The following is a 23,319-nucleotide window of genomic DNA, read 5'->3' on the forward strand; positions in this document are numbered from 1 at the left end:
TCTCTGGCTCATTGATTATTCACCACTATTTCCTCCTCCTATCATTCTGTGAATCTAACCCTTCATTTCCTTTGCTTTTATGTTAAAAAGTGCCTGGAAATAAATCAAAGAAGTTCACTGTCAATTGAACGAAATATTCCATTTGACTTGAATCAAAAATTGTTGATTTTTTTGATTTGCTAAAATCTGACTCCCCCGGCCCCAGCTCAACCCCCTCAGCCCTGTGTTGCCCCGGTTCAACCCCTGCTGGCCCCGGTTCACCCCCACTCCACACGGCTCAGGCTCATCCCTCCCTGTGCCCGGCTCCAGCTCACCCCACACCCAGCTCCAGCTCTCCCCCCCAGCCCCCGCACAGCCCCAGTTCATTCTCACCGCCTGTGGCTGTGGCTCACCACTCTTGTGCACGGCTCTGGCTCAACCCCTGAAAGGGCCACATGTCCCTGGCTCACCATCCTGCCACCCCCTCTCACAGCCTTAATCCACCGCTGGGCTTAACCCTCCCCAACTGTCCCCCCCCCGCCAACCCCAGGTCTTACCTTTCAAAAGTAGTTCCAGGTGCTCCTGCTGCTTCCCTGGTTACAGAACGTGCATTCCACTGGGGCAAAAAGGCCTCCCCTCCCAGCCCCCCCGCTGACTTATGTGAAATTCAAGTTGTGCAAGGGTGCATGGGAACACAACCCTTGCATAACTCGAGGGACTACTGTGTTCATTTGAAGTTCAGCTCACCCCGTGAACAAAGGCTAATAACAGAACATTGTGTGGGAAACTGTGGAAAGGGAGATGAATATGAGGGGGAAGTTACCCCCACCAACCTGCACTCAGGTTGTAGAGCAAAAATGCAACCTCTTGCAAGCAATTTTTTCTGATTATGGGTTAGAATATTGTCTCTTTTATGACCAGAGTTGGAGCCATTAGATCCGTATAAGAATACCTCCAGTGGCCTTGGAGGCTGGAATGGAGTGACCTTCTACAATTCACATAGGCTGTGCCTACGCTACCACCTTCCTTCGAAAGAAGGATGGTAATTAGGGTGTTGGGAATTTACTAATGAAGTGCTGCCGTGCATAGGCAGCACTTCATTCAGCAAATTCCCCCCCACGGCAACTCCGAAGTTTTAAACTTCAAAGTACCAGCATGCATCTAGCCGCCTCGCATCCACCAGTACTTCAAAGTGCTGGGGCAACTTCAAAGTCCCCTTACTTTTTGAGGACTAAGGGGTAAATTTTGAGAGTAAGGGGACTTCAGAGTTGCTCCGGCACTTTGAAATACCGGCGGGTGCGCCGCAGCTAGATGCGCGCCAGTACTTCGAAGTTTAAAACTTTGGAGTTGCCGTGGGGGGGAATTTGCTTAATGAAGTGCTGCCTATGCACGGCAGCACTTCATTAGTAAACTCCCAACACCCTAATTACCATCCTTCCTTTGAAGGAAGGTGGTAGTGTAGACAAGGCTGTAGAGTTGCTCACAGAGGTTCTGAGCCAAGGCCTATTCAAGTCAATGTAAGTCTTTGATGCTCATTGATTTCAAATGACTTTGCATCAGGCCAAATGCTAACATGAGATTTAAGTACTCTGAGGCACTCTGTGCTGGAGTGAATGTCACACGTATAGTAGAACTTGTTTTAAACATACTATGATAAATGTGTTTTGATTTTTCAAAAAAATCATTTCCTTACTGGAATTGTAGTTCCGGGAAAGTACTAGGAAAAACTGAATTGGTCTTTGGGTACATTTAAAGCTACAAGTATCCATAGGAAAGTGACTGGGATTTTGAAGCTATTTGAAAGAAGACTGGTAATGGTTCAACAGCAATTAAACACTATGCAACACCGAGACTTCTAAGGGGTAGGCATTTTTTCTGCTTTTAGTAAAACGCTTAAGATATATCTGAAGGTGTTGGTTAGTATTGGATATTAACATTAATAAAGAGTTGTGGATGTCTTCATAGATCAGGAATTGTGCATCTGTTTTCATTTTCATGAAAATACTGTAATTGAAGAGAACAGTTAAATCCATCTTTAAGCCATTAAAACAAAATTAGTTATTTCTTCTTTTAATTTGCATAATTAGTTTTTCATTTGCTTTTCTTTCAATTTGTCATTTCAAAAAGGCTTTAATAAAAGTTCTGGATAGTTTACAAGCATTTTATCTTTTGATATTAATTTCAATTTGAGTGTGGGTGTTTGTACAGGAACAGATTATTGTGTTAATGAGCTTGGATTGATGATTGATATTAGCTGACAGAAAGATAGGAACTATCTGTCTTAGCAAAGTAAATTTTATTTGAGAAAATTAGGGACATCCGTATTTATCTGACTGAATGCAGTCTAGATGAGAACATGAATATAAAAATAAGGATATCTTTCTCCTTAAGATAATAAAGTTTATTATGCTCAAAAGGGAGCTTTTGACCTTTTAAATCTAAGAATATCAGACATACTATTTTAATCACTTAATTTGAAAACAGCTATTATACCTGGATATTGCATATTTGTCTGCATAAGATCCATGTGACGTTTAAGTCAGAGATACTATAAGGGAGCATGCACTGTCAATCTCGAATACTTTAGCACAGAACATTGAAGAGGGATCCAAGAATGTTATGTAACAATCACATATCTGTTAAGGTAACTGTAGAAGAGGGCTATTAGGAATCATACTAGGCGCAGTGCTGTTAGTTTCCTACAGAGCTCATTCATTTAGTTTGAGAGTCTGACATCATCCAGTGATCCCTCAGTGAGAACCATTTCTCATTTTTGCAAATGCTGACAGGTTTCCTATTCAAACCCCTAGAAGACATTCCCCACAAAACACAGCCCTGAGAAGTGGACCTTTTTAGCTGTGATGTCAGCAGATGGAAGATAGAAATACATACACATAGGCTGTGTCTAGATTCAGTCAGGCTGCAGGCAGACTGATGCAACTGAGGGCTCACAAAATTGGAAACTGATACTCATTTGCATAGTCACACAACTTATTTGCATATTAATAGAAAACGGCCGGTTCGCTGATGTGAATATGCAAATGAGCTGCATGAATATGTAAATATTGACCAATTGCAATTTTGTGAACCCTTAGACACAGCCATACCCTGAATCTTCAGTTCTTTCTGGCAAATACAGACTTCCCTCTCTTGCCTGAATATATTGAAAAGATGACTCATCAACAAATCTGGTCTTAAAAATAAATAACCAAAACATTATTGCCAGATGACTAAAGGACTGTTTCTTGCTATGAGAAAGTTAGTGCCAGAATTCATGGATGGTCACATGTCACTGAGCCAGAGAGCTCAGACTTCCACTTCCAAAGTGTATAAGGCCACAGTGTAATCATTCCTCCACACTGGTGAATACCTCCTCTGGTCACAGAGTTATTCAGGTTTCACAGCAAAGTCAGGCCTCTTCCTGCTATGTACATCTAATGCACATCTTAGCTGCGTCTACACGTGCACGCTACTTCGAAGTAGCAGCACCAACTTCGAAATAGCGCCCGTTGCGTCTACACGTGTCGGGCGCTATTTCGAAGTTAACTTCGACGTTAGGCGGCGAGACGTCGAAGTCGCTAACCTCATGAGGAGATAGGAATAGCGCCCTACTTCGACGTTCAACGTCGAAGTAGGGACCGTGTAGACGATCCGCGTCCCGCAACGTCGAAATTGCCGGGTCCTCCATGGCGGCCATCAGCTGGGGGGTTGAGAGATGCTCTCTCTCCAGCCCCTGCGGGGCTCTATGGTCACCGTGGGCAGCAGCCCTTAGCCCAGGGCTTCTGGCTGCTTCTGCGGCAGCTGGGGATCTATGCTGCAGGCACAGGGTCTGCAACCAGTTGTCAGCTCTGTGTATCTTGTGTTGTTTAGTGCAACTGTGTCTGGGAGGGGCCCTTTAAGGGAGCGGCTTGCTGTTGAGTCCGCCCTGTGACCCTGTCTGCAGCTGTGCCTGGCATCCCTATTTCGATGTGTGCTACTTTGACGTGTAGACGTTCCCTTGCTGCGCCTATTTCGATGTTGGGCTGAGCAACGTCGAAGTTGAACATCGACGTTGCTGGCCCTGGAGGACGTGTAGACGTTATTCATCGAAATAGACTATTTCGATGTCGGCTGCACGTGTAGACATAGCCCTTGAGATGTAAGCTTGTTTGGGGTAGGGATCATATCTGTATCTGTTTGTACATTGTCTGCCACGTTGGAGCCCAGAGCACAATCAGAGCCTCTCAGCGCTATCGTAATATTAGTAATTTTAAAAAAGAACATCCTATTGGTATTAGAGAGGCATAGACAGGGAAATTACTGTTAATTCCTTTCATTGTAGTTCTCCCTTCTTCCATTCAACATCCCTACTTCTTTCCCCTTGTGGAGAAGTACCACCTTACAACTTTACGTCTTCGTTCCCCATTTCTCAGCACTGTTGAGTTCTTCACCCTGCTAAAAGTTTTCTCATTCTCCTGGAAAGTAGGCCATCCTGAGCCCCTACACACAGCTCTTGACTTTGCCTTTATTGTCTCAGATCTTTTGTCTGCTTGCTTTCCAGTAGGTGGGGCTGTAATACTGTATGTCCTTATCTGTTCCTGTTGGTGGGATGGGAAAGAATGATTGTAGGACAAAGTGTAAGAGGACACAGAAACAGTAACCTAAACCAAATCTGACATGTGCCTCTTTTATTCCTCTTTCATCCCTTGATTGCTAGCTTATGTGATGGTATTAGAGACTACAAATATGGCTATAATCAGATATTTTATCGTGCTATAAATACTGGTAACTGGAGCTTATTTTTCATACTTTTTCAAAATATAAAATACACATATGGTGTTTTATGGCTTGATATTATCATTAAAGTGGGATTTTGAAAGATAAAGTTACTTGGCTAGATGTTTAATTTTATTAAGATGCGAGTTGGGTGGCATGAGTCAAAGTAGTTCCATTGACTTCAAAATGAAATTAAAGGGTGGAGGTTTTATGGCTTTTGCGGGAGACTGTCTCTTTTTATATTGGGCCTGATACTGCAGAGTGCAGAGAACTTTCTGGCAAGGTACTGGATGCACTGAACTCTCATTGAAGCTATCTGACTAGGGCACCTTGCAGCTACCCTGCAGCTGGGAGTGAATCGCCCAGTCCGGGTAGATAAACTCACACTAGCTTCACTTGAGCAAAAGGAATATGTGGAGATTGCGGCTCTGGAGGAGATTCAGGCTAGCCACCTGACCTCAGACCCAGGGAATCCGGTGGGGCTTGAAAGCCTGAGCTGCAACATCTGCCTCTGTTTATAGCTCACGACCTCAAACACCAGTGTCACAAACCCATCCATCTATGCTGGAAGGCTTACTTTCAACTGCAGTGTAGAATGTACCCATTGCTGCTCCTGCTCACATCTCATTGTTCTCTGCAAACAAGCATTCGATAGATCTTGGGCTACTCCAGACCTTAATCTTGTCACCATAGAGAGCAATCTGCACCACAAGAAATTAGGACACATACTGTAGTGTACACTAAACGTGTGTATAACTGAGGTCTTGGGGTCAGATCCATTTTCAGTTATATCAGTGTAATACCAGAATAATTCTGTTACATACATACATAAAATATATAATGCATTAATACAACATGAGTTGATAGATACTGATACAGGTACACTCCTTCTCAGGGGGGGTCCTCTTTTCTGAAAGTTCATATACAGAAACCCTCCTGTTGGTTTATTTTGGTTTACACTGCTCTAACTGAGATTGGAATCTGGCCCTCAAGCTACTACACTGCTATTTTTGCCCCAAGTGATTGGGCATCACAGCATAGGGCAACATAAAAAATAGCCCAAAGGATGCACACACGTTATTTGCCCCTCAGAATTGCTTGTGTTCAGTTTATTATTGTCCTCATAGGAGAATTTTTTTTTCATTTTGTTTTGTTACATATTGTACAGCATTTCCCATGAACCATCTTAAACAATTACTTATAATCCCGGGGAACATTTCCAATCAATTAAGTGTTTATTGCAACCTTATGCTAGCATTTTGAATTACTCACAGCTGATAGGTGATGTATTTAATGAAGATTTAAATAATTAATCAGGAATAAGTAAATTAAAATGAATACAAGTTTTGTAGCCTTTTTTTCCTTTCTGTTTTTGGAAGGGAAGGGGTTCTGTTTTATCATTTAGATTATTCTTTATGAAACCAGTACATTCAGGAAACCAAAGAAGTTTGCATTAGGTTGAGGGAATGGAAAAAATGCTAACATTTCCTCTGCGCTGTTTTTCAGTGCCTCACAGGAGATTTTAATGCATTACTCACTCTCAGCAGAGATCTTTCCATTTCGTTACTGTAATAATTATAAAATGTTGTTCACCTTTGAGCATACTGCTGCTAACATGAAGATCACAAAATGTGTGTCCATTTTTCAGTATAAAACAGTTCTTGTACCTTTTTATGCCAAAGTCCATCATCCATGAAACCTAATGCATTTCGTGCTCTGTATTTTTTGTTTTAGTAATTTAAATTTGGTCAGATTTTCTTGAAACTGACAAGAAAACACCCATATTCAGTTTTTTATGAAAATAAAAGTGAAAAATCAAATTGACATAGTCACAGTTTCTACAATTTGTTTTTTTGTATTAAATTGAACATGCCCTTTCCTTCACAGATTATAAAGCTAGAAGGGACCATTTTGATCAGCTGGTTTGACCTGCTTTTCTGTAGGTGCCCTCCTACATTAGGGCCATGATTCCTAAGGAATCCTAAGTGGCAAATACAATTCTACTCCAATTTTATTAGAAGACTACTGCAGTATTCATCTTCTTTAGATGTTATATTGATATACTTGCATACATTCTTCCAAATATGTTTTTCTCACAAATTGATCTAAAAATTTAATTTTCCTGTTGTTATAGATTTCCTAATTACCGACCTGTATAAAGAATCTTCTAAAGCAGTGGTGTTCAATAGGAATTCATAGCTTGGTTGTTGTCTTTCCATAGTCGCCACATTATATTATACAAAATTTTATTAAATATTATTAGAAAAATAAATGCCTTCTGGCCTTTGAATTCACACGAAACTGTGATATGAAGTTATAATCACAGACACAAGTGTGGCAACTCAACTCATTGCAGCAAAGAAAGGCTAACTACGGCAAGGCTTCGAACCCTGCATAACCTGTAACAACCACCGCCCCCCAGCCTGGCTGAGTGTGGCCTGGCTCCAGCTGTTCCTTATGAGTAGCACACAGAAATTGGTGCTTCTCCCACACGTTAGAGGGCATGATACAAAACCCCCATCCTGCAGTGCTCCCTTTCAGTGGGGGTGACATCAGTGCCTGCAGGGGTTCCCTGCTGGCTATGCTAATCATCTTGAGCACGTGTGATGAATTGGAAGAATTATTATTTCTCGTGAGTTAGGTATACATGCATTTGCCATGATGCAGTGTCCTATTTGCCACGTGGCGAGTAGCGAACGTATTGGACACTGTGATTCTAAAGTAAATAACCAGAAAACGGGATTATAAGTATGCGGCATAAAGGTAATACTGTTGATGTAACATAGTTAAATATCTGTAAGGCATTTGACTTGACACTACACAATCTTGTGATTAAAACGTATACCAATGTGAAGCCAACATGGCACACATTAAATGTATTAAAACTGGCTTACTTGATAGTCTCAAATACAACTGTAAACCCGGGCTCATCATCTAGTGGGTCTGTTTTCAATGCGGTTTGCAGGGATTGGTTCTTGGCCCTACCCTATTTAACATTTTTATCAATGACCTAGAAGGAAAAATAAATCATCACTGAATTTTTCATGTGCAGATGATACAAAAGTTTTGGGGGAGTGGTAAATAATGAAAAGGACAGGTCACACTAATTTAGAGTGATCTGGATTGCTTGGTAAATTGGGCAAAAATGAGCAATACAGGTTGAACCTCTCTAATCCAGAACTCTCGTCCTACAACAGCCCTAATCCAGCTGGATGACCATCTATCATGGGTGTGGCCAAGTTTCCCGTGGTCCCATGAAGTATGTTTCCAGCCACCAGTTCTCGTTCTCAGTGTTCTGTGCTTTTATTTAGCTGTAATTTACCCCAAATGTCTTCCAAGAGCCCAGTAAGCTGTGGACATGTTGGTAATGTGCTAGACAATATTGATCTCCTGTGGTTCAGCAAATTCTCTCATCCAGCACTGGTCAGGTTCTGAGGATGCCGAATTAAAGAGGTTCAACCTGTATAGCTTAAGGTATACAAGTAGAAACAAAGAATGGCCCTATCCTGAAAGCTGTGACTCTGAGAAAGAGATGCAGAAACGTTTGCAGAAGAAGGGTCTTCCAAAAGGCTGATTACCTTCAGAAGGACCCCTGTTTCCTTCCAAAGGATCCCTGTCTACTCAGCAGCTTTTGCTTCCAGAAAGGTATCCTCCTGAAGCAAGATCTTGTGGGAATGCTAATGAAGCATGAGATATTTTAATCCATTTTTCATTTACATCTTCCGCTCCACTCATTACCATGCCCTTTCCAAATTAGTTTATTGCAAACTAACACTGCTGCACACAAAAATCATTTTGAAATAGCACTTAGCTGTTTTGAAATACAGCATCTACACACAATAGAGCCTATTTTGAAATAGAGCCACTGGACACACTGGCTATGTCTACACTAGCCCAAAACTTCGAAATGGCCATGCAAATGGCCATTTCAAAGTTTACTAATGAAGCACTGAAATACATATTCAGCACCTCATTAGAATGCCAGCAGCCACAGCACTGTGAAATTAAGGTGGCTCACCGCGGCGCAGCTTGTCCAGACGGGGCTCATTTTCGAAAGGACCCTGCCAACTTCTAAATCCCCTTATTCCTAACAGCAGAAATAAGGGGATTTCAAAGTTGGCGGGGTCCTTTTCAAAAGGAGCCCCCATCTGGACGAGCTGCGCGGCGGTGAGCTGCGTCAATTTCGCAGTGCCGCAGCTGCTGGCATGTTAATGAGGCACTGAATAGGTATTTCAGCGCTTCATTAGTAAACTTCAAAATGGCCATTTGCATTTTGAAGTTTTGGGCTAGTGTAGACACAGCCACTATGGCTTATTTCAAAACAGACTCTATGCCCTATCTTAATAGCACCTATTTTGAAATAGCTATGTAGAAGGAGGTGCTATTCCTTGTAGAATGCAATTATTTCAAAATACTGTTTCGTTGTGTACACACTAGGATGTTTATTCCAAAATAGTGGCTGCTATTTTGAAATAATTTTGCTGTATGCACCTACCCTCTTGCTTGCTCGCTCTCTCTCTCTCTCCCCTTCCCACTTTCTCCTTTCTATGTTCCACTGTCTGTCTCTCTGTCTGTCTGGTAGGGAAAGCTACAGTCATCAAGTAGTGCTGATCTCTGATGTACTTTACACATAGTTTTACCTGAAAAAGAAATTCCTAGATTTGTGTTAAACAGATTTTGCTGTGCGGCTAATTCAATCTGTCAAGAACTTCCTTACATGAGTCATACAGTAACTCCGGCTTCTGATGAGACCAGTTGTACTGTAGTAGTAAAAAATTATCTGGATGACTGGGATATGTATGTGTAGTAAGAGGCCGGTAATGAGTAGCAGGTTTCTCTGAATGCATGTATGTGGTGGGTCTGCTAGGCATTCCTGGCCTCCCACAAAACATAACATCCCAACCACTGAAATCATTTACAGACTTATCACAGTTGGTCAACAAAAGGTCTAGGACACTTACATGCATCAGGCAACATTACCATATATTGAAATCCCGTATGAATTTATCAATCTATGGGCCTGATCCAACATCTGCTGGAATCAGTGGAAAGACTATTGATTTTGTAGGCTTTGTCCCAGGCTCAGAGTTTAAAGATTTGGAGCACCACTGAGAAAATATACCTTATGATGAAAGGAAATTGACTGCTCTGCTTCTGTGTTATTCCCTTTTTAAACCCTTATCCTGCCTATTTTGATAATAAGAAACAATTCTTGCCCCTAAAATGTTTGCAATATGTTTCCATAGTGCCTAGCACAGAGGGACCCTGATTTGGCATGTATCCTGTATGCATTACAATAATACCTTTGTACGTCATAATAATACACAATCCTTAAGAGACAATATCCTATACTGAGACTTCACCTCAAAGAATCCTCAAATGTACAGTACACAATATTCTTCCAACTTTATTGGATGACCACCTCTGTTAAACAACTGGTTTTTGCCAGTTCTTTTATACTATTCACATACATCTGGAAGAATTGTCTGCCAATTAAAGCATAAGATAATGTTACTGGATGCAGGAAAATGAATTAACAGTGATTCCTGGAATCACCGGTAGCACAGTTGGTAAAACCAGGTGTGTAGACCTGAGGATAGTAAATGGGGAACGAAAGCCCCAAATACTCCTGTGTCTTAACCACAAAGAATGTCATTATGAGTCCGTGCTTTATAAGACACTTCTTTGTTGTGGTTGTGCTTGTTGTGGAAGGTGTGTTTTCTTTCTTTCTTTCTTTTTCTTTCTTTCTTTCTTTCTTTCTTTCCACAGAATTGTTTTTAAGTAATTACCATTACATTTTTACAAAAAACAGAGAGATGTGAAGAGAATGCAGGCAGGGTAGTCCTAAAGGATAAGTCGTACTGAACCTTTGGGGTTGCACGATATGTTCTCTTGTTTTATCAACCCTGGAAGCTTTCAAGAACCAGTAAATGGAATTATTGTCCTTCTTAGTTTTATTTTTGCTACTAGTTTTTAAAGTATCATTTGGTTCAAAAGTTGGTGGCTTTCCAGCTAACCAAAGCAGACATTACCTGCATGCATTGAAGCACCTGGTTATAATATTCCAATGTCTTTTGCTGCATATGTTGAGCAGGAAAAAATCACTTTGTGAATCCCCCATAATGAATGTTTCATCATGAGCTTGTACATCTGTGGTTAAAGTTTGAAAACCTCACACCAAAAAATGACTTGTTTAACAAAATGGTGTTCTGTTCATCTAAAAGAAAAACAAATATGAGAGAAAGGAAAGCATGTAGGGCTAGATTCTGTACTGAGTTTCTCAGTTGGGGCTGCCCAGCAGTTGCTGCCCATGGGAGTGTGGCCTCAGAGGTGGTTTAAAGGCACCCAAATTCTGGGCTATTCTGGGACCTGGTGTGGCCTCTAGCACAAGTTAAAACAGCCTTATGAGTTCGCACCTTGTTGTTGCAGCCCATAATTGCCAAAATGCAGCATCTTTTAACCACTCCCTCTTCCTGCCTCTGACAGGCCTCTATGAGCCCTTACAATGAGGACTACTGGGGATGCAGCATAAGGGACGCTCCATGTGCTGCTCATGTGCTGTGGGAATACATACAGGCCCTCCTCCATCTCCTTTACATCATTTATTACTAAAACAGTGAGGTCAGAATTTGTCCCTTTGTCCTTAAGATTGCAGGAATGCCATATACAACCTAGGACTACCTTGCATCTAGGTGGCACATGCTGTCTCCATTATGCTACGGTGCTTTGAATAACAGGTTTTCCATGAACAAATTTATCTTTAAAAAGAGTGTTAACACGATTGCTCTCTCAGGCTACATCTAAACTACTAGATAAGTTCTAATTTAAGGCGGTTTGCTCAATTGTACCAAGTTACTGTCTTTGATGTAAATACCATTAGCTCAGCTTAGAGAAAACTAATATTGATATCATAATATGGTCAGAACCGGGTGGGTGTAGCATCAAGTTTAAATTTAACAGTTCGAATAAAGGCTACTATGGAAGTGCATGTCTTTGAATCAAATTCATTAGCTTCCAGAGACTGATTGGTGGTGTTGCACCTGGCTCCTGGCTGTCTGCCATTCATGGGAGCTGGGAAACTGACCAGCACAGCAGCCCTGGTCAGTTTCCTGGCTCCTGCAGGTGGTGGGAAGCTGAGAAACTGTGGGTGCTGCTGCACCTGGCTACTGGTTGCCTGCCACTTGTGGGAGCCAGGAAACTGACCAGCGCAGCACTTGGCTCCCTCCTGTGCCTGGCTTCTGGCTCCTGCCGAGCCAGGTGCAGCAGCACTGGTCAGTTTCCTGGCTCCCCCAAGCTGCAAGGACCCAAGAACCAGGCAGCAGGGTGAGTGGTGCCAGCAGTAGGGGTGCAGCAGGCCTGGGGGAGGTCACAGAATGCAGGGCTGAGGGAACTGTGGGATAAGTTCCCACAATACACTGATGCAACAGTCGATGTTTGGCCATTCTGGCGTGGCAGCACTAACTCGACTTTGTGTGGACTTCGTGGGAGTGAGGATACTCAAAACTGAATTTATAAAACCCAGCATTATATAATCAAATATAATAAAAAACAAATTCATCTGGTAGCGTAGACATAGCCTCATTGTTCCTGGCACTTATTCCTCAGGCAAAAACACAAATATATTTTTATGCATTCACTCTGCTTCCATTATTTATTTATGTATTTATTTATGGCACAATTACACCTATGGGCTTGTTGTGTATCAGAAGCCCAGGCTCACTGACATGGGAGGGAGAGATAAGGGAGCAGTTACCCCAGGGCCTGGCATTTCAAAGAGGCCCATAGGTCTGGCCAGTACTGCTGCAGTTTTGATGGCGGCAGCAGCTGGAGCATTTGAAGTGCCATGGCAACACTGTTCCATGGCTGTGCTCAGCTGTGAGAGACTGGGCAGTCCAGGCGGCAACTGAGTCTGACTGTCTTAGGTCTCACCCCTTCCACCCTTGACTCTGCCCGTACCGGGGCAATGAGCCAAGGCCTTCCCCATTGTCACCTAGTGCCTGCAGCAGCTGTTGGCCATGCTGGGCTCATGCTGATGCCCTTACTCCACGCGATACATGACATAAATACACTCCCTGCCAAAATTTCCATTGAAAACTTACCCTCCAAAAGTCACTGTTTCTAGAGGAGGGCATCGCATGGATACATACTAATACTGAAACTCACGTCCATTAGAACATCCTCATCTCTGGGACAGAAGGTTATGTCTTTAAGTTACCTATCAAACTAATAACTAATGATAGTACCAGAGTTCTGTGTATATGCTGAAAAAATATATTAATGAGAAAGTAAATTCACAATATGTTTCATTTAAATATGGTGCCAAATAAATGGTGCACAGCAAATTTATTGTGTCATCATTATAGGTCTGTGGATTTAAGAGACAGGGAGGGTACCTGCTCAGATATTGTCCAGGGGAGATAGTAGGCTTAGTCCTCAGTCTTATCGGTGTGAAATAAATTCCATAAGCAATGGTTGAAATTAAGTTAATTAATATTCATTTGAAATGTTTGCAGACCAGGGAGTGGTTCTAGTTGAAAAAAATTCCTAAGTATTGTAAAGGAAGGGAGTGAATGGTGGAGAGAATGTGGATACATTTTCTAATACTCTGCCAGTTTATTTAAATAAATGTGGAGAGGTAAAATAACTTATTGAATATTCCAAATACTGCTTTAAATCTGCTCCTGTATCCCTCCCCAGCCTCCTTCTGTAGATTGGAAAACCTCTTAAATCTAATAGCCCTGCATCCTGTATATTACAAATGCAAATGACAATCATTATATAATACTGCTGCATTCAGCATTTTTTACTTGTTTTTTATTTAATAATGGACAGAAAGTGGGAATTTTATTTTGGAATCAAATTTTTGTTATATGGGTTTATGATTTATAAAGTTGGTGTTGGTCCTAAGCACTTTCTTTTTCAATGTACTTGAAGTGGTACAAGTTTTGTTCTTGGTATAAATGCATGGGTATAATCACCCACTTCAGCAATAGGAAATCCTTTTATTAATGTTCAAGAGAGGGTTTTTACAAGAGACTCACTTAGCTCAAATGGATAAAATGAGTAGAGAGTGGCTAAGAAAAGGTTTTTGGGTCATGCCAGCTGAGCCTGGGGAAAGACAATTATATTAATCCATAATGATATTTCTGCCTGTGAATCAGACATTGGAGGTTTCTGTTAAATAAAAGAACTGGTCTTGCTTAATGTATAAGCCTCAAGTGAGTGGGATACTGCAGTACATCTTCTCTAAATGTGCTGAACTCAACAGTTTGTGGGCAGTAATGTGAAATAACTACTGAGTGCTGCATAAAAGATTTCTATTGAGCATTCTGCTCCTTACATCCTATTCTGCATCACAGTTTACGTTGTGTCTAAACATCTCAAGCAACTAGACTTGAGAAGACTTAGCTCTACTTGATCATTTGGCCTTCAGCAATCAGTGATAAGATTTTTGAAATATTCTGTACTGTACCACTGAAGACAAGGGATGTTTGGGGCACTGTGTGTACAATAGGATTAGATGTGGTGGATGAGATTCATCCTGGTTTCCTTACTGAGTCCTGCCTGGATGCACTACCCATTTTATTCAGCACCAGTTCCAAGAATGTCAGAAACAGGAGTTTTCAAGTTATACCTATGGGATTTCATATGTTCACTTACTAGCTCCTCTCAAAATATTACTTTTAGTTATTTATGCTGTTTAGATTTTAGATTTCTTTCTTCCTGAACACAGAAAAATAGACTACTCAATTTCTAATCAAGTTCTCATTTCAGTTTCCTCTACTCAGCACATTGCAACAGTGTGTGGGTTGCAGATACCCCAAAGGGTCGTCTTTACCAAATCTTTCCCTTGAAATATGAAAATAATCATTAAAGCCTTTCACTTGGCTTTAAGTTTGATAAAATACTCTATTAAAACTATTTTTTCAGTCAAATTGAACCTTCCAATGTCACTTTAAGTCCTGGCTTTAAAATAGTGAAAGATAAATTTCCTTCTCTCACTTCCTTTCATGTTTAAAAATTAAAATAATTTATTACAACAAAGGAATGTGTATGGAATCCAGTAACTAACAGAGGATGTGGAAGATTTATGAGCTGAAACATTAAGTGCAGTCATGGTCAGGTGTAATTTTTTCTTCTTTTTCAAAAAAAGAAAAAAAAAGTATACCACTTTGGCCAACTTCAGATATGTCAACAAAACCCTCTAGTGTAGACATAGCATTTGGCCCTATGGGTCTTAATCCTTTCACCTGAGGCAATCATTTACACCTATGCAAAGTGAACAACAAACAGAGTGGGATCATCTGACACCACTTTCCACAGGTATGCATGTGTCCACACAAGATAAACGACAACAGAGAATTGAGGTCCAAGGTTTCAGTTCCGCACTCTTTGTTTATCCAGAAATTCCCTGTGTAACTGGGGGTTTGTCTGAGTAAGCAACGTAGGATTTAACTGTAAGTGAACATTAAACATGCATGTTCTAAATGACTGTGATTATTTTTCCACTGAGAATTTTGCAGGCTACTAGTAAGTGACATTGACTAATCCTCCTAAATATCAAAAATACATAAAATATTTACTATATCTACTGTTTACTTGTATACACAACTGTTTTCAAAAGTAGGTCTTTGGGACAAAATTCTAGTCTTACCCAGTCATTCATATTTCCAAACTAATTACTAAAGGCTTGCGTATGAACTGTGAATTGCACATCTCAGATAAGCAGCAGATAAATTGACTTATCTGGGATATCAAAACAAAAAAGGAATCATGTAGCATTTTAAAGACTAACAAAATAATTTATTAGGTGATGAGCTTTTGTGGGACAGACCCACTTCGGAGTCTCATCACCTAATAAATTATTTTGTTAGTCTTTAAAGTGCTACATGACTGCTTTTTTGTTTTGATAGAATACAGACTAACATGGCTATCTCTGTTATTATCTGGAATATGCTGTGGTTCTGTAGCTTTTTCAGATACCCCTGTTATTCAAGTAAGGATTTCTGCAGACCTTACCGCATTCTCTCAAATGTCAAAGTATGTAACCCACAGTGCAAATGATCATGACTTTGTCACCACTAAAATATTCACGTCAGTGAAGAGCCAGTGTGCACCAGGTCAGCTTGATCCCCTTAATGTCTTAAAACTACAGTCCCCAGCATTCCTTCTCTGCCCTTTCTTCCAGTTCTTCCAACTTCCCCCTCTGGCCTGGTTTTCATAATTTTCTTACAAATGAACAGAAGATGGTGCACTTCTCCACTGCCCAACATCCATTTTCAGTTCACTCCCAGTTAGACTCTTGAGGCCTCTTACTCTTAACTTCTAACTCTCGGATTGTATACCCATTCTGCCTCCCCACCCGCATGTAGTAGCTTCTCTCTTTAAAAAACCAGCACTTGATTCTCTTTTTACCTTCATTTAATGTCCCTATATCGATTAACCCAGGTTTCTTAAACATACCATCTGTAATCATTGGCTCAGTGTCTTCTTTTCTGATTCCTCTTTGGAAAGCTAGTTTTTGTTCCACTGCTACCAGCAAGGTGGACATGGGATAAGAGACCTAGCTGACCACCTCTGATGCTGGGCTTGAGGGGCGCCAAGCTCAAGGTGCTGTTTTTGTTGTTAGCGCCAAAGGGGAAAACAGAATTTTTGAAGTAACACATTTCAGATATTCCATGTGTGGATTTATTTTTCACTAACCTATTAGAATATTCTGCATGTTTGCAGAATCTCATGGAACTTTCCAGACTTTCAGAGAACTGCATTTTCCTCCAGAATTCTAGAATGTAGTCAGTCATGCTTTTTTGGGCATATAAGGGGTGGGGTGTCATCAGTCAGTCAGAGAGGTGTAACAACGAACTCAAATGAAGTGAGAGCCCTGCTGTGATATTGTGAACCTAATTTTGTTGTGTAATTGTGAAAATGTACTTGTGTTTTAAGACTTGAAGAGCGAAAGCAGCAACTAATAAAGGACTCATTTAATGAGACAACTGAGATATCTATCAAGCCTCTATTAACACAGCAAATGTAAAAGAATTACTGTTATTTCTTTTGCCATCCTTACATGTAATGTTTGACACGAAGGCTATGTCTACGCTACCAGATAAATTCAGTTTCATTAAATTCAGTTTTATGACGCTGGGATAAGTAAATTCCATTTTGAATATCCTCACTTCCCACAAAGTTCGCAAAAAGTCGAGTTAGTGCTGCCACCCTAGAGTGACCCAACATCAACTATTGCAGCAGTGCATTGTGGGAACCTATCCTACAGTTCCCTCAGCCCTGTGTTCTGCTCCCTCCCCCCGGGCCCTGCTGCATCCCCACCACTGGCAGTACTCACCCTGTTGCCTGGTTCCTGGCTCCCCACAGCTTGACCAGCACTGCTGCACCTGGCTCCCATGAGTAGTAGGGAGCTGGGAGCCAGGTGCAGCAGCCCAGTCAGCCTTTGGAGGCTAATGAATTCAATTCAAAGACGTGGCATTTCCACACTAGCCTTCATTCAAGCTATTAAATTCGGACTTGATGCTACACCCACTAGGTTCCAACAGTATAATGATATCAATATTAGTGTTCCCTAAATCGGGCTGTTGATATTTACAGTGAAGACAATAATTTGGTATAATCAAGCCAGCTGCCTTAAATCTGAATTTATCTTGTAGTGTGGATGTCGCCTAAGACTGCGGAATGTACGTAGACTTTTGCTCTCCATAAGTAATTAAGTCCATCCAGTGCTGATGCACAATTTATTTCTTAATGTTGGAACATGTTAGTTATGCTTAAAATTTAAACATTTCTATAAGCTGAAAGTAAACACGTTTTTGGTTATTTACGTGGCATATGTGGAATAAATAAATACAGATTTACAAATCTTCAAATGCAAATTTTTCATCATTAACCTGAAACAATGTAAATACATCCATTTCCATTTGTTTATGTTCTTTTTCTGTCTACATTTTTTGTGGTATAGATTGGACAACTGACATTAGTATGGCATTTTCTTTCACAAACAATCAACATTTTTGGAAGGTTTTTGTATTGGTAAATACAATGCATTTTGAAGTTTTCTCAGAAGTCAGAAGGTGATTGTGCATATTTTAAAAAGCACGTTAAGTGCGATTACCTTTTTCAATAATTGCTCACAGAATGTTCCTTTGTCTTCCAGGATGATCCAAAGATTCAAGACACAATAAATTCTGCTGCTGCCATTATCTCCACATTAATAAAGGACAGAAATCCTGAGCTGATTGGTCAAGTGTTGGCAGCATGAATATCAAAATTATCTGTGGCTATCAGAGATATTTCTTTTTCATTATGTGTTTACCAAGGTTCTTGTAACATTTTACTCTTTGACAAAATCACTGGACTTACAAAGTTTGCTATAAGGATCTTTTGCCAACATAAAATGTAAGTCTGACCGCAAGTTGAGCTGCATGTCTAAATTAAACAGGTATTGTGAAGTGCGCCAGGCATTATACCTTGAAGTGTTATAACTACAACCAGGTGGTGCTATTCAGTCCTTTCGCATACAAAGTACTTGATATGCACAAATTTCTCTTCAACTAGATAAGATATATGATCTAAAGCATAACTGGTGCTCTTTACACAATAATGGGGGATTGATCCTGCTCTTTCTATTGTGTTTAGAGTCTAATACAAGGCATAGTCCAGGGGTGTTCAGCCTTTTTGCATTGGGGGCCACATAGCAATTTTTTACATGTTCCGGGGGGCCAAACACAAAATAGCATACTCATTCAAAACAGAAAAATGCAGCATAAATTGATATTTTATTATTCTAAGGTAATGACATCCATTCAACATCCTCAGCAGATACAATATTGCAGCTTCATTGCTTTCTGACAAAAAGTTTTTTAAGAAAATTTTTATTGGTGTTGTGCATAAAAGCATTCTTGTTTGGTGTTCCACTGTCTTCAAAAGTTTCAGAAACACTGTCCTAGAATACTAACAGAGAGGTAGGCATGTTAGTCTGTACTCCAGCAAAACAAAGCAGCAGAAATGTAGCACTTTAAAGACTAACAAAATGATTTATTTGTTGATGAGCTTTTGTGGGACAGACCCACTTCTTCACATCACTTTTACCTCCTTCCTTCCACAGGTTTGGTGCTCTGCAAAAAGTAGAAGTCTAGCTCCTGTCCAGCTACAGCCTGTCTAGCAAACATTGCTTCTTCACTCGCCCCCAAATAGCACTGTTATGAACTACTTGCACTGCAGGCACAACAAAAGACCCCAATGACAAGGTACAGCTTCCAAAGCTGACCATGTTCTGCATCTTGATAGCTGCTAAGCCCAACTCTCTTCCCTGGGGTCCCTGTACAGCCCCTGGGTAGCAAAGGCGCTGGGTGCACAGCAGGCAACACAACTGACGAGACAGGAAGAAACTTCTGCCCTGGCCCGGAGCGTGACATCCAGGGGGAGGTGGGGGCAGAATTGCCACACCCCCCTTGTCCCGTCTGCAAATTGGGCGGTCCTCCAGGCAGGAGACCTGTGAGGGGAGCAAGGGGCTAGGCCTGACTGCCCCAGGGTTGGCTCCCCTGAGCAAGAGAGACATCCTGGCAGGCTGGGAACACTGCAGCGTGACACGAGCTACATGCAGCAGCTGCGCAAACCCAGCCAGGCTTCACCGCACATGCACACCTTGGGGGGATGGGGAGGATGAGCTCTTCCCTGAGTTGCCCCTGTCAGGAGCAATGCACCCCTGTTCTGCCATGACAGTGCCCCGCCCACTCACCCACCTGCGTAGCCTCCTCGCCCAGCTGTAGCACCAGCTGGAGCGTGTGCTGGCAGGGGCTGGCGAGCTGCAGCCCCTCCATACAACTGCTCCTTGCTCACCAGCTGCAGTTTCGTGCTGTACTGCAGAGGTTGGGGCTGCTGTAGAGCAGTCATGATCCCAGTGGCTGCTGCTGCTTTTTCCCTGGCTTTTTCTGGCATGGTTAACACAGAGTCTCCTTCACGCCTGCATTTGCAAAGCCGGCTGCCACAGGTGAGGCAGCTCTGTGGGCTGGATGAAAAGGCTCCATGGGCCAAATTCTGGCCCATGGGCCACATGTTTGACAACCCTGGCATAGTCAATTTGACTTTAATGAAAGTTCCCTAATAGTGTTTTTAGGATCTGGTGCTCATTGTCCAGAGATTGAAGGATACTTTTTAAAAACATGTTTGTGCACACTAAATCAGATATAATAGCCTGTCGTGGAAATGCAGAATTAGGAATTCAAGGTGGTGCAACTAACTATTTTTAAAGCTTGAAAGATTATTGATTCTGATGGGTTGTGTCTACATGGGCAAAAATCTTCGAAATAGCCATATTTCGAAGATTACTAATGAGGCACTGAATTGACTTGCGGCTGCGGTGCTTCAAAAGTGCTGCTTTTGAAAGCGTGCGGCTCGGTGCAGCTACAGGAGGGTCCTTTTCGAAAGGACCCCACACCTTTCAAAATCTCCTTATTCTGATCAGTGGGTGGGATAAGGGGATTTCGAAAAGTGGGCGGTCCTTTGGAAAAGGACCCCCGTATAGCTGCACCAAGCCGCGTGCTTTCGAAGCGTCGCGGCTGGAAGCATCCTAATGCTAATGACTCATTAGTAATCTTCGAAATATGGCTGTTTCGAAGATTTGTGCCCGTGTAGACACACCCATGGTGTTTGAGTAATAAGACTGAAGAAAGACTATCTGCATAAGAATTTGAGCAGTTTTGGTGTCTCTCTGATTTTCTGTTTGATATGTGTGTTTGTTACACCATCACCTGGAACACAGTACTAGAACTAGTAGGGCAAAGAAGGGTGTTTTGACATTTAAAAGAAGATGGCTTGGAAAGGACTAAGAATTAATTAAGAAAAATTAAGAAGTTCAGTTATCTGTGCTGAATGTTTTCAAGAGTTCCACTAGTTTAAAATGTACCTTTCTTTAGTGCCCCTGGCAACATACAGAGAGGCCAACAGCCTCACCAGATCACTGGACAAGGAGAGGCAGGGTGCCTGCTCCACACACCAGAAGGGGCAGGGACTCAGGCTGAAGGGGACAGGCTTGGCTGGGAGCAGCTAGCCCTCAGAACTGCCCAGTCCATAGTGCACCCCCGCCCTCACTCCCAGCCCTCATTGCCATCCAGCATGCAACACGCAATGCTCCTGCCTTCCCAGGCATTGTAAGAGCCTCTCAGAGGGCATTGCTTGGTGCTCCAGCAGCTGTCTAAAGGGCTTTGGGCTCTGGGCACTGCTGCTGATGCAGTAGCAGCAATGGCAGCCTGGAGGTCTGGCCCTTTTGTATTACTAGGTAAAGGGGCAGTGGCTCCCTTTGCCACCCGAATGACTCCCTCCCTGCAAGGGCAAAATAAAATCAAAATATAACCACTGCCAACTGCCCTTGCAGTAAATCTGGTGCAAGAGAAGCTTAGCCGTGTATGTATTCCTAAGCACCGTCTTCTGAGGCTTAGGTGCTCCAGTAATCTGGTGCATTAGACAAGGTCTTAGTATGAATCTGCTTTGAGTTCATTCTGTTAATGGGTATTCCGAGACATTGGATGAACTACAGTACATGTGTCTCGCATATGAACCATTTTGTCCTTCTTTGACACTGTACAACAAATACAATTTTGTTAGTATCCATGTATAGCTAGAGAATTTCTATATAGTCTAGTCAGACAATTGAAAAAAACTCAAGAGCTTATAATTATTATTTACTATATTGTATTAAACTTTTTGAATTCTCTCTTGTCCGACACCAGTAGATTGAGTTTGATGAAGTAATCCACCTCTCAGGCTTTCAAAAGGTGAGAGGTAAGTTATTAGTTAGATTGCAAACACATAGGCTACATCTACACGAGAGGCTTTTCCTAGCAAAACTTGGGTTTTATCGGGAAAAAAACGCAGAGCATCTACACACAAAATGTGCTGTATCAACAGTTGGTTGTCAAAGCTGGCACATCCGCCGGCACCATTATGCCTCTCCCGATTCAGGTATATCGCCTCTCTTGACGGTGTTCTGCCAACAAAACAGCCGTGTAGACACAGGGCCCTTTTCTCGACAGGCAGGGCTTCCAGTTCATTGGGCAGCCTTGTTTGCAGAGCTTCTGGTCAGCTGTTCTGTCATGAGAAAGCTGGGCAGTCTGGCTGCTCTCTGTTGACACAGTGTTTCACTCTTTCAATTTGCTTTTATATGTAAATGTGAACTGTTGACAGTTTTGCCAGAAAATCCCTTCTGACAGTGATTTCTGATGACAGATACTTGTCATGTAGACATAGCCATAGATTCTTAGGGTCTTCGTTCTTATTTTTCTGCTTCTTTACTTGAAGATATAGAAAGGCTGTTTCACAAAATATACTAGATATTTCTCCAGGGCTAATAAGCAAGCAAAGAAAAAAAATCATTTATATTCTACATTTGCAATAATTTTAGCCATTATGTTTAAATTCAATTACTGGAGTAAGCAAACTGGCTTATAAAAATTGTCAGTTGTCTCAATTTCACTTTTATTTGGTTGCAATTTTACCTAATTATTTATTTTAGGCAGGTTTTGATACAATTGAAAATTTCTCATGCAATTAACTCCTTTCATGAAAAATGATTTTCTGTAGGCTATTTGGGAGCAGTACTTTAAAAAAGAAATGTAGATTACATTTCAAGTTCTCAATATATATTTAATGTTTATTTAGACTGAAATCCAGGATAAAATAACAAGTTTCCCTGATGTGCTATTAATATTATCGCTATTGTTTCTTTATAAACAATCCATAGGCAGTCCATGAAATAACATGGAGAAGGTAAAATTTACAAAAGCTATTGAGATAGATGGAAATACAGTAAGCTTCTATAGAAATTAATGAAACGGAATAGAATTAATGCTATTGAGTGTCCAAACCTAATCTCAGTGGTGCCTTTTTCATGAATATTAATTTCTGAAGTATAAATAAATAGGTAAGGTGAAATTAAGAAACTGGTTTATTTGTTTTTTATCTACACATAGCAGCCCATAACTAGTCACACAAATGAAAAAAAAATTGGCATATGTACACACATATTCTGACTTTGAACTAGTGAATCAGTCACAACCCATATGGGTTTGAATATCTACACACAGACAATACAATAATAAAGGCTCAGATTCTGCCTCTTCCACTCATCATACCCCTCAAGTAATCATCAATGATATTTCTTGGGTAAAACACTATTTAATGTGAATAAAGGTTTCAGAATCTGACCCTAGTAATTATTTCAATGATCACAAAGTTGATGGAATAATCATATAATAAACCTGATTGTCACAACAACTGAAAATAAACTAAAAACTTGATGCCTGCTAGGTTATTTGATAAAAATATGTCTACCCTGATCTTCATTATATTTCCAGACAACCTGGCTTGAAAATTACACATGGTTGTTTCCCTGAAAAAAATTACACAAATGAAAAGCACAGAAGATGATATAATAAAGGAACATCCAGATATTGGGTGAAATGCTAGCCCTAATGAAATCAATGGCAAAAACTCCCATTCTGCTGTTTGCTTTCTTACCCCTCTCCATAAAATAGGCTGAACAACAAAACTCTGCATCCAGAAACCTGTAAATTGTGG

The 23,319-nt window shown here is 41.2% G+C and overlaps 1 protein-coding gene across 5 annotated transcripts in view; it reads left to right on the forward strand.

Moving 5' to 3' along the window:
- The window catches only part of CRPPA (CDP-L-ribitol pyrophosphorylase A), a 223,280-nt gene that overhangs the window by 175,864 nt on the left and 24,097 nt on the right, over nt 1-23,319 (forward strand). For 3 of the 5 annotated variants that reach the window (XM_074984660.1, XM_074984662.1, XM_074984664.1), the window contains one exon: nt 17,900-20,077. In XM_074984660.1, coding sequence (XP_074840761.1) covers nt 17,900-18,004 — 105 coding nt within the window. In that variant the 3' untranslated portion in view covers nt 18,005-20,077. Of the gene's footprint in view, nt 1-17,899; nt 20,078-23,319 lie in introns of those variants that run through there. The other 2 variants (XR_012644051.1, XR_012644052.1) reach the window with 2 other exon arrangements.

This window comes from Carettochelys insculpta, chromosome 2, assembly GCF_033958435.1.
Source record: "Carettochelys insculpta isolate YL-2023 chromosome 2, ASM3395843v1, whole genome shotgun sequence".
Taxonomy (NCBI): Eukaryota; Metazoa; Chordata; order Testudines; family Carettochelyidae; genus Carettochelys; species Carettochelys insculpta.